Source organism: Scleropages formosus, chromosome 6 (genome assembly GCF_900964775.1).
Source record: "Scleropages formosus chromosome 6, fSclFor1.1, whole genome shotgun sequence".
Taxonomy (NCBI): domain Eukaryota; kingdom Metazoa; phylum Chordata; class Actinopteri; order Osteoglossiformes; family Osteoglossidae; genus Scleropages; species Scleropages formosus.
This window is the reverse complement of record NC_041811.1, coordinates 7774516-7793814: the sequence shown is the minus strand read 5'-3', so window position 1 is coordinate 7793814 and position 19299 is coordinate 7774516. Positions and strand designations below refer to the sequence as shown.

Sequence of the window (19299 nt, the reverse complement as noted above, 5' to 3'; positions counted from 1 at the left end):
GGGAGGGAAGGGGGGACGGCGTGGCGACCAGGATGACAAGAAGCTGGAGAAAAGGAGAGTAACACATATTATTACTTTATTGCTGGGCTACAACAGTCTCCTGTCTGTGGATTATAAATCACTGTTTTAATTTCCCACGAGGGGTAAAGAAATCATTTTCATTTATCCCTGTGCCGGTAAAGTGTTTTCATTCACTCTGGAAAACAATTTGTAAAGGAAAGCACTTGGTCGTGAAAATGCACTCCGACTGTATAAAATTAGATTGAATCATACGGTTTTGTACTAAGGGAATGCGTAGAATTGTGTACAAGTACAATGAGAGGTTAACACCGTTTATACTACACCCACCTCCTAAAGAACTCACTTTTATTGCAAAAGAAAACAACTGATCAGCCACATTACGGCGCAAACATCACAGCATTAACTGCAATCAAAGGGCCTGCATTCAAATCTCCACTCTTGCTGTGTACTCTTGATCAAAATACTTACCCTGAAGTGATACAGTAAAAACAATCCTGCTATGTAAATGGATAAATCACTGTATCTTGGAATATGCATCTAACATTATACTGTACATTATACTGTATGTATCTTTGGAGAAAAGTGTCAAATAATAATAATAATAATAATAATATGACTGCTTTAAGGGTAATAATAAGGCCAGGCCCTCACTTTAAGGTGCTCATACAGCTGTCAGTTCACTCTGTATTGCCCCAGAATAAGAAAAACCTGATATGGCAACACTGTATATTAAAATACTGTAGGTACCCTTTCTCTCCCATACTAGGCTCTCAGCTCCATAAAAAGCTATTTTTCTTTGTTGCATGGACCATTTATACTGATATACCAAAGTGTTGGAAATGTCAGCCAGCAGAGAAACTCAAACTATTTTACGAATTTGACTCAGATCTCGATACGCCAGACAAAAGTCATGCTGTTTTAAAATGCAAATAATCTTACTCAGTGCAATAATTATATTAATTGTCACTAATGTGATCAAATACAATAATTTCATTGACTGCGAAGTCTTTGTTGTGATGTTTTAATGATCTTTTAGGTACAGCTTTGTGGCTCTGTGAAAACATTATTTCTGATCATACGAAATATCATTAATTGGACCCCCATACAAAGGTCCCCCACTGAGCACGTTATTGTCACAAAAAAAAAATATTCAGTTTTACTGAGGGAACCTGTTTTTACCCACAAAGGTATGGTACGTCTCTGGTATCTCGCCACTTCGATTTCTCTGACTCACGTGCTCTGGTTCAGATTTGGAGACATGACTCACAGCTTGTTCCACTGACGAATTTGCTGACCGCTCCGTGCTGGAGAAGTGCCATGTGGCTCCATTCGCATCTCTGACAGCATTTCTATGTGCTGGTGTCAACTCTAAAACCTAGAGCCTTATGTAATTTTATGGTGATGGACAGATTCTTGCACTGAACTATTTCAGATGGTCATTTTAAGGGTCTGAATGTTCCGTATTTTATTTTCTTTCCTTTTTCTTTTTTGAGTGCTCTTTACTGCCATCTATTGACTGGGTGCGTAAAGACAAGTAGCAGTTGCTCTGACACTCACAAATTTAACAAACTATAAATAGAAAATTTGCAGTTTTCAAAAAAAGGGAAACACAACAGTAGCTGCATGTGTAAAAATCCATAACGTGGCTGTTATAAATACAAACATCCTAAAATAACCTCACTCCTTTACCTCCTCTGTTTTTCTCTGTCAGATTACAGCGGTTACTGTAGGTTTTACATTCCTAAATATGTTTTGTGTAAAAGGATTTTAGTTCTCCTTTCTATAAGTGCATGATTGCCATCTTTTTAATTAGAAAATGAGAATTTTAATGCGCTTGTGATTTGATAGTGCTTTTTAAGTTGTCTTGGCTGTGTTGATTTGCATTTATTGTAATAAATAATGACTTAATTTTCTCTGTTAGTTTCAGTTGTGATAACCTGATTCACTATGATCAGCACATATTGATATTTTGAACATGCAATTCACAGGCAGCTTTTAAATTTTCACTCACTCTTTGCCTGTATTAATCAGATCATTTTGTTTAAATGTTAAACTTCTGAGCAAAAATGAAACCAGCGAAGAAGTTGGAAAAAATATGTTTTTAAATATCATCCGGTAGGTTGTTTGTCATTGTGTGCCAGATCAACACCTTGGAGGCATGGCACATTTAATAAAATAATAAATAAAAACAAATCTGTTATATAGCTGCCACTCCCCTTACAGACTAATCACGGGATGCAATTTAAATGAAGTTAAATTACTATATTGTAGGTCACTAACTAGACCAGGGTCATCCAGCACCCTTAACCCTTGGGTTGTGTTCCAGACAGCTTTCTTGTTTTTTTTTTTTTTGGGTGTTCCTGTCCAAAATTGTCTGGCTCGCTATAATTGTTTATGAACCAATTATAAAACATAGAACATCACCTAATGTTGTGCTACACTTTTTGGCCATCATAATTCTTGGTCAGCATCACAAGTTCTACACTTCATTTTGGAATTTATGGTTACGTTTCAGTTACATTTAACTGAAATTGTAGCACCGTGTTTGTGTCCGTGTGTGTGGAGAGAGGGAGAGAGAAAGGCATCGTGAATTCCTGAATCTGGTATCTGATACACTTTGCTCCATTATAGTGTCACCTGTTCATTTCCTACGGTCAACCAGTTGTGACCGCACACATAAAACATGTAAAATGCAGAAAAACTGGTGATCGCTAATCAGACGCCAGATGTGAAAGATGCCATAAATCCTTATGGCGATCAGATGTGAGAAATCATATTCATGATGAAGAAAAGTCATAAACGGCTCAAATTTGACCAGAACACAACCCAGGGGATAAACAAGTCCTCTTAAAGGGAGACATTGTCCGTGTCACAAACCACAGTGACAGTTCCTGTAAGTAAACACATAGTGAGTTTTAGCGGCTTGTCCTGCAGATCTCTCTACAAGTGTGCAATTGGGACTGCCTTTAAAAGGGATCTGATCCAAGAAACATGTTGCAGTCTTGCTGGTTTCCTCGTGCTCATAGCAGTCCTCACTGCTCCGGTGGCCTCCTTCTCTGTTGTCTCTTTTGTCTGTAGATCTGTTTTGGAAGACTACAGCTATCTGCCACTGTAAATAAAACTGTGCACTTGGATTCCTCTTTAACTCACCTGCCTGCATCAATAAAACCAGGGTATTAGTCTCAGATCCCTTCACTTTTCAGCTGACCCACCTGTGCCTCTAGACCAGGCCGTCGTACAGTGACAGAGCCTGCACGATGGAGGCGTCGCCCTTGGAGCCTTCCTGGAATTCCTGTAGCGTCAGCATACCGTCAGCATTCTGAGGGGGGTAGACAAATATAAATGTGGTGGCAGGTAGTACAACTGTGAAGGAAGGGTTGTGGTTCAAGTCCCAGATTTTGGTCTGCTTGAGGGCCCATGAGCAAAGGATTTCATGCAAACTGCTTCATGAAAGGTGCAGCTGTAAAACCAACGATCATTTACATATTTCAAAGTCATCATTGTGTCCCTGTATGCCAGTGATTGTATATTTTTGTGTATTTTTATTGCAAAAGGCTGATTTAAATTTGTGTTGCAGTATGTACAATGTGTCCATCCTCATTTGTATTGAGGTGTGTGTTCATCCATGAAATTGTTTTATTTTTCTATTATAAGCGCCACTGAAACCATTTCTTCTGCTGCTATGTCAATAAAGTGATAAAATCATCAGGTGAGCAACAGAGTAATAAACAAAAACAAACAACATGATGTCTTATCTGTAAAACTACAGTTGATCTGCCAGCTGTGTGTGCAGGTGTTTGCAGACACAGTGGGGAGATGAATCTTGGACTGAATGGAAGTGGATAAACACGGTGCCTGCATCCATATTTGTCTGAACTGTGTGTGTGTATGTGTGTGTCTCTCTCTCTTCTCTCTACCTTGTCCATCATGGCGAAGATACGGTCCACTCTCTTTTCTGGCGTGTTCTCCTCCTCGGGAAGCTCTACCGTGTTCCCCTGGGGGGTAAACACACGCACGCACGGACACGCACACACACGCAGGCAGCCGAGCGTGACTGTGAAGCCCTATAGCAGAAGATCCCGGTTCCCAGTCTACAATGTTATGAACGCAATGCGCTGATGAAGACAACTCACCACCATCTGGTAAATGGCGTCCACAATGTTTAGCATCTCATCCCGCGTTATGTATCCGTCATTGTCCAGGTCGTACAGCTTGAAGGCCCCTGCAACACCCACCAAAGAAGGAGGCGCCTCAGCACCAGCTGGACTTCGACTCAACCGTGAAGGTTGTCACGGGTGCAAGATTATTGACACAGTGATGGCGTAAAAAAATGATGTTTGAGTCCGATATGAGCATTTGGCTTCTGTCAGCTTACATCGGAGTTTCTCGTCCAGGGTTCCCCGCGAAGTGACGGACAGAGCTTGGATGAACTCTGAGAACTCGATCCGTCCATCCTGAGGACGGTGGGGGAAAGAAGGAGAGAGACGTCAAAACCACCTATCCATCCAAGTGCGGAAAGTAGGGCGCCCTGTTGTACCTGACCGCCTCGCTGCCGGGGGCTTGTCTCGCCTCACTTTGTCAGAATGAGACTCTACCCACATATATGTACTTCCCCTGGTGCTCGTCCCCATTTCAGAGGCAAAATCATACGCCGTGTCCTCCTGTTGGTGTGTTGATTTCAGCCCGTCCACACGACTGGCACTGGATCTTTACCCAATTGCCCAAGGGACAGCAGGGAGCACAACTGGGCCCTGAAGCGGCTTAGAACCACAGCCTGGCATGGTACTGATTTCAAACTTCTACCTCAGGTTAAAGAATCACACCCAGCCGACTGGCTAGGGGCACTTAAAGCAGAGTTTCGACTTCGAAACAGCCATCTTGCTACGTCAGTTCACTGCGGAGAACTGTCATTTAGAATATTTCGTCAGCTGGCGTGCTGACAGCTCCTGGTTCAGGGAGAGAGATGCTTTGAACTGGTTCTAGCTGAGATGGAGGCTTTTAGTGAAATAGCAATTGAGGGGAAAGGCACGCACCAATTTACGTGCCACACAAACACACACTGGCACACACTCGGAGCCAAACAGGGGCCTTTTTTTTGGCATGCATCCGAAACACACATATCCCATAATTCCACCACACTGCCTCCCCCACCTCTTCGAAGACCACACAAGAAAACTTTTGTTGGTGGAGTGCAGAGTGCCATCCTCTGAGTATATATGAACTTTTAAAGTGGAAATAAATAGAGCGGAAAGGAGCCAAGTTTAGTGGTTTGGTGTCATTGTACAGACGCGCAACCATGATGGCGCACGACAGCCGTGACCAGGCCATCGTATAATTTTAAGCCAACAGGCTAACTTGCTTTTCTTTGTCTTTGATGTGGGGAGTGCTTTTCTGCAGCTTTACTATGTGCCAGTAATATGTTCTGGAGAATCACCACAGAGAAATAGAGGATCCAAGAAAAGAAGTAAAAACAAAGCAAAAGTATTATAAATGAAATTGTGAGGACGCAATCAAGTACTTGCTATGAAAACAGTCACTGTGAAATATGACAGAGAGAGGAGCTTTAATCCTCCAACCACCTGCTACACCTGCTGCATGACCTCGATCTGTTATGTACCTAACCACTTCACACTCTGGTTTCTCAGACCATCAGGGGTGAATTTTCACAGATAGATGTGGAATTATGCTGACATTTTCCGAGACAAGTAGAAAGATAGATGGCATCACAGTAAACTTCAGCTGTTTTCCAGTGTGAAAAAAATGTCTCTTCACCACCTACACCAGGCTTTAGAAGCAGATGAAGGACATCAAGATGCTAGTCTGACTGTAGCATGAACCCTCACCCAAAAGCACACCTAGTTATTTGCTTTATAGTCGAGTAACTTGTTTAAAAGTGGGGAGACGCGCATCAAAGGCATCTTGCCGGTTCCTGCTTTCCATAAAAAGAAACTTATTACCTTATTCTCGTCGAAGACGTTGAAGACAAACGTGGCAAACTTGGAGGGGTCCCCAAAGGGGAAGAACTGCTTGTAGATCTTCTGGAAGCCTGCAGCATCAAGCTGCCCACTGGGACAATCCTTGATGAAGCCTTTGTACCTGGAGGTGATGGGAGAGAAGATGCATGAGGGGTACTGGTAGAAAAACAGGGCAGCGTGATGACTCATGATGCCACTGCTGCTCCATCTCCAGGCTTTGGAAAAGCATCCAGTGAAGCTGATGGACTTCCCGGGTGCAGTGGCTGTATTTTTCCTCTTGTCAAATATAATTGAAGGAGAGATGAAGGGCAGAGAAGAAGATTGTGGAAAGAGCTGTGGAGGAGGGGGTTGGGGAGAAGTGGCGGGCAGCCAGAGAGGAAATGTCTGTGGTCGTCTCCATCAAAGCACAGCAGGAAGCAGGTCGTAAACACCCCAAAAAGCATGCCGATAATAAATTATTAAAAAAAAATTACATTATTAACTGCAGAACGGTTGACTGGCATAGACAGAACTGCACTTAAAGTGGTTCCCTAATGGAAATGCAAACAAACAACATGGCTGTTTTCTCTGACATACGACACAATGCATGGGATTTAGTGTCATGGGGATACAACTATTATGGGGAAGAAGAAATCAGCTGAACTCCTTGCGACCATGTATATACAGCTCATCTAGGATGTTCTGTCCTCCACTTGGGTCCCTCGTGTTGAAAGGGGTATGTCTATTGTAATCGTGACTGAATCCATCCATCTGCTCGCAGGCTATCCTCTTCTTCTTTTTCCTCCATCTAATCATCACCATCTTTATGAGAGAATCCAGTCTTCTAATGACATGTCAAAGGATCATGATCTCAGTTTCATCATTTGTGCTTCCAGGGAGTGCTGTCTCCTGTTTCCTGTCCTTCCATAGAGTCCTTGAAAGCCGCCTCTGGCATCACAGTTCAAAGGTTTTTCCTTTCCTCCTTCTTCAGTGTCCAACTTTTCACGTTCGTACGGTGCTATAAAAAACATTATTGAACAATTCTAATCTTCCTTCCTCTACCCTTAAGAAAAAAAACAGGAATTGAATTTAATCGTTCAGTTAAAACATCAAGCTGTTGTGAAAAGGTGAAGTCTATGCCTGCAAGGTTTTTAAGTCAGTTTGAATCAAAGGAGACAAATAAGGAGCTCTCTGTGAAGATAGAACACCATGAGAACCTGAGAGAGCAGAAGAAGAAAACTGAGCATGATGAAAGAACGGATCACGTAAAGGAGGGGTTTATGACGATCTTCTCGATTGCTGAGCATGCAATGAATTGCTGTTGTAGGCAGCTGGTAGCATAGTACTTAGAGCCACTGCCTTTGGACCCAAAGGTCGCAGGTTTGAGCCTCACCTCCAGCTGTAGTACTCCTGAACAAGGTACTTACCCTAAATTGCTCCACTAAAATTACCCAGCTGTGTAAATAGGTAAATAACTGTAAATAACCTTAATAGTGTAAGTCCTTTTAGAGAAAAGCATCAGCTAAGTGTGTACGGTTCATGCCAGGCCTGTCTTATTGGACACCAATATGGAAAAAGTGATAGTCGGCAATAATGAGATGGGGGCAGACTGCACAGGCAGCGCCTGTTACAAGTAAACATCCCATCCACAAACCGCAAGGGTCCCACATGACCCGGCAAAGAACCATAAACACATTCGTATATACTTTTACAGCAGCTGCTTAAAACTTTCTGCAGTGTATCACGTACAACCTATGATGTAAAAAAGCAGATAGTAAAATGCACACACAAACAGAGGCCTCTAGATAACCCTAACCCTATAATTAGTGTTGAGTGGCAATGCGTCATAGTGAAACATGTTACTGTAATTACAGTTTTTCACTATAACATACTGTATGATGATGTGTAATATATGATGCTACTTTTGGAAACAGCAATAGTATTATTAGTTTTACTGTCTTTTGCAACAATTACTCTCTGTCCTGTAACATCTGAAACGTCGGTGGTCTGTTTGCCAGATCAGCTCTATTAACTTTTTCGTGACCAAAACAAGATGGTCATAATTATATGAAAAATAGCTACAGCTACCCCCTCCATCCCAATCTTTGTCCTTCTCCATTGTTATTCACTTGGGGACACCTTTTCCAGATCCTGTGTACCGCCCTCTAACAACACCCTTCTTTCTCAGCTGGGGTCCTGAAAGGTTCCTGATCAGGATTTTGACTTGGGGAGATAAAGCATCATTTTTGCATGGGCATCATTAAGGGACCGAAGGGGTACTTTGCTCCACTAGTCATCCGTATCCTGTTCGTTGCTAGGGTCCTGATGCCAGGGTCTTGTTGCTAGGCACCGTTGCCAGGTCACCGTTTCTGGAGTTCAGTGGTCAGCCTGCTGGGGTGAAATGAACATTGCTGCAGGCCTGACCACAGCTAAGCACATGACCCCAACACACGGCAAACCTCCTCTCTGCCCACAGGTAGGACGGGATGGTAGAGAAGGACAAAGATTGGGGGAGTACGCAGGGTGAGAGTGCGAGAGAGAGTGTGTGTGTGAGTCAGAGCGGAAGAGCCCAGAAGCACTCACCACTGCTGTACTTCTTTTTCAGTGACTGTGGGGAGAAACAGAGGGAGGTCGATCAGTCAGCCATACATCCTAAGGGTGAACGGTAGCAGCAAGCACCCCCTCCATCCCCCGCATGACTTTCACACCACTTTTCACCCCAGTTTTGTGCACTTGGGTCTGTAACACCCAACACTCGTCTTGTGGTCCACTCTCCTTTCTCTATACCTTCAAAGCAGTTTGTGGATCTGACCAGTCACAGAAAACTTCTTTCGGGGGGGGGGGGGGGCGGGGCATTAAAGATAAATGAGAAGACAGATCTACGATGCATCACTGAGAGTAATACAGCCACAAGCAAATATAAAGTTTGGAGTGTAAAATTGCACCCGTTTACAGTATATTTCATAAAAATTTAAAATTTGGAATGTAAAAATGCAACGTGACTTGCCAGGTCAGCAGCTAGCATACTGGTTAGAGCTGCAAAATTGCACTTAAAAAGCACAAGGTTTGAATCCTGCCTTCTGCTATGGTACTCTTGATCAAGGTCCTTACCTTGAACTGATACAGTAAAAGTTGCATAAAACAGGTCAATCAGGGCGAACACCTTAAAAATGACTTTAGAGAAAAGCCTCAAATAAATGAATTTAGTGATCATCTGGAGGGGGTGCGGTGGCGCAGTGGGTTGGACCGCAGTCCTACTCTCCGGTGGGTCTGGGGTTCAAGTCCCGCTTGGGGTGCCTTGTGACGGACTGGCGTCCCGTCCTGGGTGTGTCCCCTTCCCTCTCCGGCCTTACGCCCTGTGTTGCCGGGTAGGCTCCGGTTCCCCGTGACCCCGTAAGGGACAAGCGGTTCTGAAAATGTGTGTGTGTGTGTGTGTGTGATCATCTGGGTCCATCCACTCCCTACACTGCTGCAAAGTATAATACACTCTAACGCAAATTTACAAATAACAGGTAAGGCTGCATGTCTCACTTGTAGCCTTCCATCCATGATGTGCCCTATCTAGCCTACCTTATGATCTTAGGATAGGCTCCAGGTCACCATGACCCCACTTTCAGACAAGTGGTTAGTGATGTGAGTGAAAGCAAAGCAGAGCTGCAAATAGGAAAAGACAGAAGGATGCTTGGTAATATTGGAGTTAATTTTTAACAATTTCATTATTGTTTACTCAGTAATATTATTATAATTTACTTATGCTCTTTATTATATTATTCTTTACTATATTATTCACATATGGTGTTCATTTATTGTTTTACCCTGTTATATCTCACTTGTACGCCTCTGGTGTGCATATGCTCGTTGTTTAACTTTCTAGAAGAAAGCACCTTCCGTCCTAGTAAATTCCACTTTCAGCTTTTTTTTTTTTACAGTGAGGGTTTCAAGATGGACAGTACAGCAGAGTCACAGAAGTGGGACAGGCATGGCGAACGCCTCGCTGCGTTACATAATGCCCAGCATGAAAGCGGCTGATAAAATTGGCAGCGTCTTCAGCGAGCATCCCAGGTCCTCCCCACCTCCTCACCGCCTACTCATTCAAGAGTTTAGAAGGTGTCCTGGTGGCACCTGCTGCCATATTAGACTGTGTTACCGTGCAGCGCGGGGGGATTAAGGTACCCGATATATCGGCAGAGGATAATGAGGGACTTTATCCTGTTGGAAGCCCAAAACCTATCAGCGCTCTGGAGTATATGAGATCACTCCAGGGCAGGGCCGTTTACCAACTGCGACATGTGTTTCGCTTCCCAGCAAGTCGATGTGGTCAGGGTGTTGGAAGTCACATGACCTTTATTTATGAATGGAAAACAATGACTCAATGGGAAAGTTAATATGGAAAAAAATATTGAGAAGATTTATTCCTCAGCAGGACAGAACCTCCGAACACAAAACCAAAGCTACATAGGAATGGCTTAAAAACAAAAACATCAATGTTTCCTTCAGCTGCCCAACTTCAACACTCTGGAGTACAAAACCATCAACGGATCTGGTGCACAGTACCAACAGGACTTGATCGCTTGCTACCAATAACTACACTGCTATAGTCTTCCACCTCTGGTCACTTGGTGGTGCCACGCACAGTGGGTCAAAAATCAAAAGCTCTTCTCGGTTTTGACTCCAATATGACGGAATGTTTTACCTCTCTTCCTCAGAGCTGCTGAACCCCTCTCAGCATCCAATGAATGTTTCAAAACATTGAAACCCGATTTAAAAATTGCAGTTCATTCACAGTCCCAATCCAGAATAACAGAAGTAGACCATCTTTTCAAAGAGGAACGGTCAAAAATTGCAATGTCAAGAAGTGCAAAGCTCAGACTTGAATCCAAGTAGATTCAAGGCTGTAATTTCTGGGAAAAGTTACCTCTACTAAATATTGACTTGAAGGGGTCAATACTTATGCATTCAGTTATTCTGTTTTACATTTAATTCAATTAAAACTGATTTTGTAGAAATATGTTTTCATTTTTAAATTATTACATGCTTAATTACATTACTGCTGTGATTCAATGTTGCAAAACAATGAAACATGGGGGGTGAATACTTTTTACAGGTACTGTATGTATAATAAACTACGACTGAATGGGTAAATTAGTATAAAAAAAAAATATTTATTCCTAAACGAAGCATTCAGGGCCAGTGGTATCAGGTTGAAGGAAACTTGTGTCAACCTCTAGTGTGTTTTTCAAGACCTCTACTGTGTTGTTCAAGGTTGGGAAACGTGTCCAAGTGGTTTACCACTACCTTCTTCTTTTCATCTTTGGACTGTGGGAGCAAACCCATGCAAACAAAGGGAGAACATGCAAACCCTGCATGAACAGAGCCAGATCTGAACCCAGATCTAAAACCACAGCCCAGCAGCTGGGTGGCACCAGCGCTACCTGCTGCTCCACCATCCTACCTAACATGTCTATTAGAACTTGTTACAGTGAACTTCAGCAGGAAATGGAGAGGACTTTGGTCATCCTTTCACAGCCCCCACTACTCATTCAAACTGCAGAGAAGAAGTGCAGACGCTGAATCACTCTGCTTTCTCACAGCTTACAGTGGCACCACCTCGCCGTCTCCCAGCCCACCCCCAGCCTGAACGTCACATCTGACTCACTTTGCAGGAACACAGATCTGTCCCTCTCCTTCAGGTCTCTTGCTCAGCTATGAAGGGGTCTTGACAACTGAGCTGGCAACACGGTCTCATGGTCCTGTGTGGGGTGGAGTCAGTTACCAGCAGCACACCTGCCAGGTGGCACATGCTGCTACCTTTACTTTAATCCACACACACACACACACACCTTAGGTTACACTGCATTATTAATTGAGCTGCCTTGCAGATGCTTCTACTTGAAATGACATAATGAACATTGCAGAGACACGTTACATTATCTGTAGATTTAGTGGAAAAGTTTGAGTTTCGTGCCAACAGCAGGATGCTATACAAAACGGGAGCTCAGAGACACGAGGAGGAACGGTTCCCTTTAGGTCTCCATGACAACAGTGCCATTTCACTCCAGGTCACAAATGGATGCTTGAGTTTTGGACCTGAAACATATCCTGTTTATTAATCTTTTTGTCACCTGTAGGCCTTAACCGTGAGAGGTGGAGCTTGCCATGTCTGGATACCAAATGAATTCCACATCCTCACCGCACGTTCTCACCCCGTGCTGATGTCTGTCGTTTTCAGATGTGAATGTTGCCATTTCATATGTAAAATGAGGCACAATAAAAGCAGGGTGCTGCGGGAAACAAGACGGCCTTTTACATATTTTAATCCATAAGCACTAAAGTGCTCTGAATGGTAGTAAGCCCAAAGCCTAATATCAGTCAATTTTATTTAAATGTTAATGTGCATTATTCCAATCTGCTGATCTTACAACAACTCACAATGAACTCGACATGTCCTGCAGCAATTTATTGTACTAACGAAAAAAAGTACATGCATATATTTTTAATGCCTTGAGCGATTATTCCATTGCAGCATGTGGCAGGGAATTAAAACTAATGATAGAGGAAAGCAGAGCTGTGACGTTCAGGCATGTCGTCTGGCCATCTGGCCTATTTACAACACTGACCGTGTCGTGGTCCTATCTGTCGACCGATCTCACTCGGTCATACTCAGCACGCAATCCCCTCCTTGCTTTCGCACGCATGGGCAGATGAAGGGCTGAGGGAACCACTGAGCAAATAATTTAATTAGCCTGCGCAAAGGCGGCAAACACACACGCGTGCGCACAAACAAGCACGAAAAGGAAAGAACCAGCTCTTTAGGAACTTAAGTTTAATGGTGGCAGGGAGTCCATTAGTCCTAGAGTGGTGATTTACCCAACAGCTTGAAAGTTGTTTTCAGAAAGATGATGCGCATCATGAAAGATCAATCACCCCGCACGGGCACTTTTCTCTTCTCTGCCATCTGCAAAGCGGCTCAGGTCGATTCGAACCCGCACTGCTAGGTACTGGAACAGCTTTTACCCCACTGCTGTAAGACTATACAACACTAACCAATGTGCCACTTTTAATAAGTAGAGTTGGACTGCTCCTCCCAAGCACATTGGTAAATTACACTGCCACTTTAAGCATTCTCATTCTCTCGTTCCGAGTTCTCAACTGGTGAGCTGTCGACTGGTATTATTGTTATTACTATTATCATTATTTATTGTTATTGCTGTCGCACTACTCACTGTCATTATCATTGTTTTGTTTGTGCAGTATTTCTATTGTCTCTGTCTTTGTCCGTAGTCTGTGGAGAAGCACTCAGGGAAGAATTTCATGACACTTGTACACATGCTCCTTGTACCTATGACAATAAACTTGATTTTACTTGAACTTTTCACTGTCTGTTAAGACTCCACCCCTTCAGGCTAGCTTGGCTCCGCCTCCACCGCGTTCCACACTAATTTACAAACCTTGAGCTGAGACAGTATATCTAAAGGGTATTGCACAAGGCTGAATTGTGAATCTATTCAGTTCAAGGGTGAAATAAAAAAAAATTTGAACTATGGTGCTTCAAGACTGCGGTCAAGCAGCCCTTCTGTACAACATCACAGTGAATAGGCACAAGTAGAGGGATTTAGTACGCAATTGTAGATGCCGGCTTGGCCTCTCCTTGAGCTGCTCCTGATGTTCAGAAAAATCCTGTTCATTCCATTCCAGTACAAACCCGTTGGTAGGACTGAAACACCATCTACAGGAGCAACAGGTGGTGCAGTGTTTGAGATCCTGCCTTTAACCCGAAGGATGCAGGTTCGAATCCCTTCTCCTGCTATAGTACCCTCCCCTGAATTTCTCCAGTAAATATTATCCAGTTGTATAAATGGGGTAAATCATTGTAGCATTTTAATATTTTGGAGAAAAGCATTAGATTAATAATTTAATAATAATCTATTGAGCAAAGAAAGTGACTGGGAGGCAGAGCGCTCATAGAGATACGCATCTAACCCTTGTAACCCCGGGCCAGGTAACAGGCTTCAACAGAGGAAGCTAAGAGCTTCGGCTGAGCAAGGCGCGACGTATCCCACAGCCCTCAGGGACCAAAGTTGAGTTCTTCTGGGTGTTTAAACAGGATGCCAATGGCTACCCACCAGAAGCCATTATTCCAGAACCTCTAAGGAGAAAAGACACGGCAGTGCTGCGGAGATCACTGATACTACAGCAGGACATGGAGTGCAAGACTGCACCTCTAACCAACGCCACCAGCTGCCCGAACACAAAGTGGTAAAATGGCCTCGATGCCTAAAGCAACAGCTGTCTGTCTGCAGCCTCCTGCCCGGGCCCCTACAGTGGGGGAAAAGTGAGCCTCATAACATCATTCTACTGAAACAAGAGTGTGTCCACACAAGTGGATATTTTAAACAAGATCAAAACACCGATGGCTGATGTCTCCACATTTGAACCAGAGTTCACAGCGATGAAAATGTGTATAATTCATATTGTTTATGAACAAAATGTTGTTTTCTAACGTATACAGTCGCCGGAGTTTATGTATAGAGGTGATTTAACGACAAGAATAATGCGTATGAAGATGTAAGAGAGGATATATGGAGATATTTGGCTTCTGCAGATGGGAACACATGGAGGCAGTGGCAAGGCCTGTGATTACTGATCTGCCTCTATGGGAAAAGGGCCTCTCTGGAACAAGTGAAATGCTCAGATGTCAGGTTCGATTCTGGCGGAAAAGGCTGAAAGGTGAATAAGAGGAAGGGTAAGCAGGACAGAGGGAAAGGAGAGAGAGAGGCGTGGCGGCAGCTGATGGACTTGCCAGGGGAGGGGAACGCCCTTCAGCTGTGCCAATTTATACGTAACCCTAATTATACACCACTCTGCTCCTCGCAGGCAGGGAAACAGTTAGGGGGGGAACAGAAGAAGGGATGGAAGTGGGGGCGGAGCTTGCTGCGGTGCGGTGACAGCGGCACAAAGCTTACTCCCTGGTAACGCTGCAATTTCCCCCACGCCGGCAGCCCCCTGATATGGTTCGCTGGGCAATGGATTGGTTAGTGCATGCTGAACTGCCCACGTACAGACACATTTACATGTACACACATATAAAAACACACACACGCTAATGGCAAAAATCAGGGGAATAGAGAATGGTGCAACTTTGCAGATGTCATTCAAGGACACAGAGAGGATGAGGAAGATAATCTGGGTACCTGGCCATAGGGTTTTGAAGACCGCTAACCACCCCAGATGTGTAAGTCTCCACCCTTGAAGGTATGAGTGTAACACAACTGTTTGCAGTAGCACAGCAGGGCATTGTGGGTGATGAGAGGGCCGATTAACAGCATCATGAAACACCCATCCATAGAAATGTATACATGAGTTATATGCCTGGAAATTCAGATCCCAGGCTGGGGGCTGTTGTCGGATCTTTTAGATTATTAAATATTTACATTTACACATTCTAGCTAGGATTCTAGACACTTTTTTTCCCAAAGCGACCTACAATATTAAGCTATTTACAGAGATTTACCAATTTTTACCGGTGGGTCATTTTTACTGGAGAAATTTAACATAAGTACCTTCATCAGCATACGCTCCAGATACTTATACTACACTCTACATCCATGTAGCAACATTAAGGAAGAAAAGCCTAAAGCTGGAAACTGTGCTTTAGGTGAAAGATTCCTCCGAGTGACAAAATAAATAATTTAGCTCAATGTGAGCGTGTTCAGTGATGGAAGCGCATTCACAAGAAGGGGCCAGGGCAGACGCCGGACGGCAAAGGCGGCGAGGCGAGCCGGTCGATGCGACAAGGACGGAACGCTCTGACAAAGGGACTAAAAACAGTCTACTAAGAAACAAAAGGCAAACAGACAAAAGGAGCACCTCTTCTGTTGTGTGAATCGGGGAAAGCATTTTCAATTCAGTATAACCAGTTATTGCATTTATTCATGCATAAAGTATATTTTTACAATACAATGCTGAATTGCAAGATTACCTGTACTCTAAGAGCCTCTAATCTGTGATCTAATATCCTATATGATATAAAACAGAATATCTCTTAGACTGTTCATTGTTTTTCCAAATTTACAAAGCTTTAAGTTTTCTTAATTAATATGCTGGGTATCTACATGTCTGCCCCTGACACGAGAGAACACGACAAATGCGGTGAACCAACAATGTGTTTCTCTGTTCAGGTTGGGACTGTGTTGGGACTGGCAGTACACTGTACATAGAGGGTCAGTCCAGTGATAATCACAGGACTGATGGCCAAAACCTGAAGACACATCGCATGGCAGATTCCACATTCCTCCACATGTTTGCTGTGCACGAGTCTGTGTGTGTCTGATGGCTTTGTGGTCACCAGCACCAGAATGTGCTGTGAAGCCAGGAGAGTAGAGAGAAGTAAGAGAAGGTACTCACAGTAGGTCTTCCTGGTGAGCTCCTCCACCACCTCTGGCTTCAACTTGGTGTTGGACTTCCCCATGACTGGTGCCTGTTCTCCAGCGGTCCCCGGGGAGCCCGCTGACCCCTCTGCCCCACCACCCTCTCCACCTTCCTCGGGTTGACAGATCGCTGCTGGCGCCGTCCGGTGCTTAACACAGCCACCAGGGTAAGACAGCAACGTTCACCAGCAGAACCTTACTTCTGAGATGTTGCAATGAGAGATGGTTCTTTCATGGCTAGGCTTGCAAGGAGACAGAAATACGTTCCGCCGTACGGATGCTCCTCTCCTGAGTTGACCTCGGATTTGTTTTAGTCACCCAACCCCCTCCACCAGGCAGGCTGCAGCTGCGGGGGGCTCCAATCTGGTCTCTTACTCCTTGGGATACCACCACCAACCTACCGGCTGACTTCCAGGATTTATGTCGGAACTGGGAGAGGAACAGTCCACTGAGAGACCGGAGCTTGGAGCCACTCTCTCTAGAATGAGCACTCTGAGAAAGAGCGAGAGAGAGAGAGAGAGAGAGAGAGAGAGAGAGAGAGAGAGCCAGGGAAAGTAAGAGGGTGGATCGTGTGAGGGCTTGGACGTGCAGCGTGTTGATACCGTTGTCCCTGGTAACCACAGTCTCTGAGGCTCTCGACTCCACTTTTTAGTTCCCAGCAGCTCGGGTTTTCTCTGCACTAGCCCCCAGGTCAAAATCCTCCCCTAGTCCCACCTACTTAAAAAGGACGAGTTATTTAAGCCTTCAGATCACAGCAGACAACACATAACACTGTGCGCTAGGAAATAAATGGCAAGATGTACATTGAAAATAAATCAGAGAAAAAGCAGCAGGAAGCAGCTGCAGTAAATCCTTTGCGCAGCTTTCAGTCGTGTGAATAAATAAACCCATGGCAGCTCGCTGCCGGAGGAGGGGGAATTTACGGAGCGACGTCCATCGCTCTGGCTCTCCGGTGAGTCACACATCTTCCTCTGTCCGAGTGTCAGCACTCAGCACATAGGCCTGGGGGGGCTACGCCTGGAGATGGGGAGCTTTCATTCCATGTATTCCTCCCTGTGGGAGTCGCATAGATGGGGTCCACACCGAGACAGGCAGGCCTTTAGACTTCCATGGCTCTCTGCTACTTTGCCACCTGCTGCCAACTCACCTAGAGGAAAGAGCAATGGAAAATACAGCTAACGCTTCTCTCCATAAGAGAGGCATTCACACTAACTGCCCAGACCCATTTCCCATCCAGCCTTACACAACTGAGGTCCTCCTCAGCTTGCACACCACCTCGCCTAATTTCAACAAGGTCGTCTTGATCTCGTTTCAGCACTGGCAGAACATTACTTAAGGATCTGTGCAGCGGGGCTCACTCTTTCTCTTCTATTAAATTTTCATTTTCACGCTTTCATTAAGAAATATGAGGAAGAAGGTGCAGAGCGAGGGAGGGAGGCAGGTTCCATTCAACCCTTAATTAAGAGCAAGGAGACCGCTGTGAAAGGAATACAGTTGGCTCCTCTTTGGAGGGAAAAAGGTAATTGCATATTCATGGAGTACATCTGATTAAACATTATTAAACACAATGTGGATTGAAAAGGAAATAATTTTTCTATAACAACAAACTCTAGCAAAATCTATAGCAGGGGTAGGCCAAAGGGTCCGTCTGAGCGCATAGTTGATTTTAGCCAGGGCTAGATTATTTTGGCACTATCGACATTTACGGGACGTTAAAAAGGCTTCATGTGGTCAAACACGCCAAAGGAATCTAATCCAGCCTCATCTACACACGGTCGCAAGTCCTCAAGCGACCCCATCAGCAGCAAAATCACAATTTAATACCAGCTGAGCTAGTTTTACTGTAGCGTAATTAGCATGGTAAGGAGATGAATGGACATTTAAAGAAAGAAAGAGGAACAAAGTAGGCTAATCCTTGGGGATCACTTGTTCTTTAAATAGATTCAAGAGATGTTCTGCGAACAGAAAATAAATGGACGTCTGAGGCGCTCGGCCCTTGAAAATTTAGCAACGCGATTTAAGGGTTGCTGTAGGCTAAATAAATGGGAAGATAATTCATAACAGAAGGCCTGTGCTCATTACATCTGACTTCAGTCTTCATTCTATAAAGAAGGTGTTCTCAAGATCACCTGCTTTCAGTGAGTGGTTTTAAAGGAAAAACAATTAACTTCCCAACTAAAACAACCTACATACAGCTGAGATGTACGTCGCTTTGGACAAAAGCATCTGCTAAATGAATAAATGTAAATGTTTAGCAGTCCACCTAACTAATACAGAGGGAAACACCATCAAGTTGACTCAGTGGCCCCTCAGGTGGTTTTCTAGGTAAAAAGAGGAATAGGAACTGGTTTAAATAGTGTTTTTATCTGTGCATCTCTGCAGGGTAAAGAACATGCAAATGCCACACACTCTGTGACGGATCCACACCCTCATCCACCGAGTACTTCAGAGGCTGTGAGGCACCACCTGCATCCACTGATCCCAGCGAAACTACTTCAGGAGTTACAATATTCTACCCAAAATCTGAAACCCTGATTTTATTGCAAATCCTGCAAAGCACTGCTATGTAATTAAGAATTATTAAACTGAAACCTGTGTACAACGTGGCATGCAATGTTATTTTTGTACACTAAGCTACCGATCATGATTTACCCTTTTATGCAGCTACGTAGTCTTTACTGCACCAATTCCAGGTAAGTAGCTTGAGCAAGGTATGAATCCAGATCTTTCCGATTACAAGGTGATGGCTCTAACTGCTACACCCCTGCTGCATAAAAATATCTGCAAGGAAAAAATAAACATTTGTGGGGTTCTTCCAAGCCAATAAACATGAAAGCATTTCTCGTGGAGAAGGTCAACCACTAGGGCCTAATGTGGAATAATTTTATTGCGTATTC

At 44.0% G+C, this 19299-nt stretch overlaps 1 protein-coding gene across 1 annotated transcript; it reads right to left on the bottom strand.

The window, feature by feature from the left end:
* LOC108922600 (neuronal calcium sensor 1-like) lies at nt 1-16443 on the bottom strand. Its single transcript, XM_018732822.1, has 8 exons — nt 16380-16443; nt 8559-8613; nt 5979-6117; nt 4397-4475; nt 4155-4243; nt 3939-4016; nt 3234-3340; nt 1-43 (listed from the first exon to the last, which is right to left on the bottom strand). The coding sequence occupies exons 1-7, from the start codon at nt 16441-16443 to the stop codon at nt 3242-3244; spliced, it is 603 nt and encodes a 200-aa protein (XP_018588338.1). The 3' UTR covers nt 1-43; nt 3234-3241.
* Between the last annotated feature and the right edge of the window lie 2856 nt (nt 16444-19299).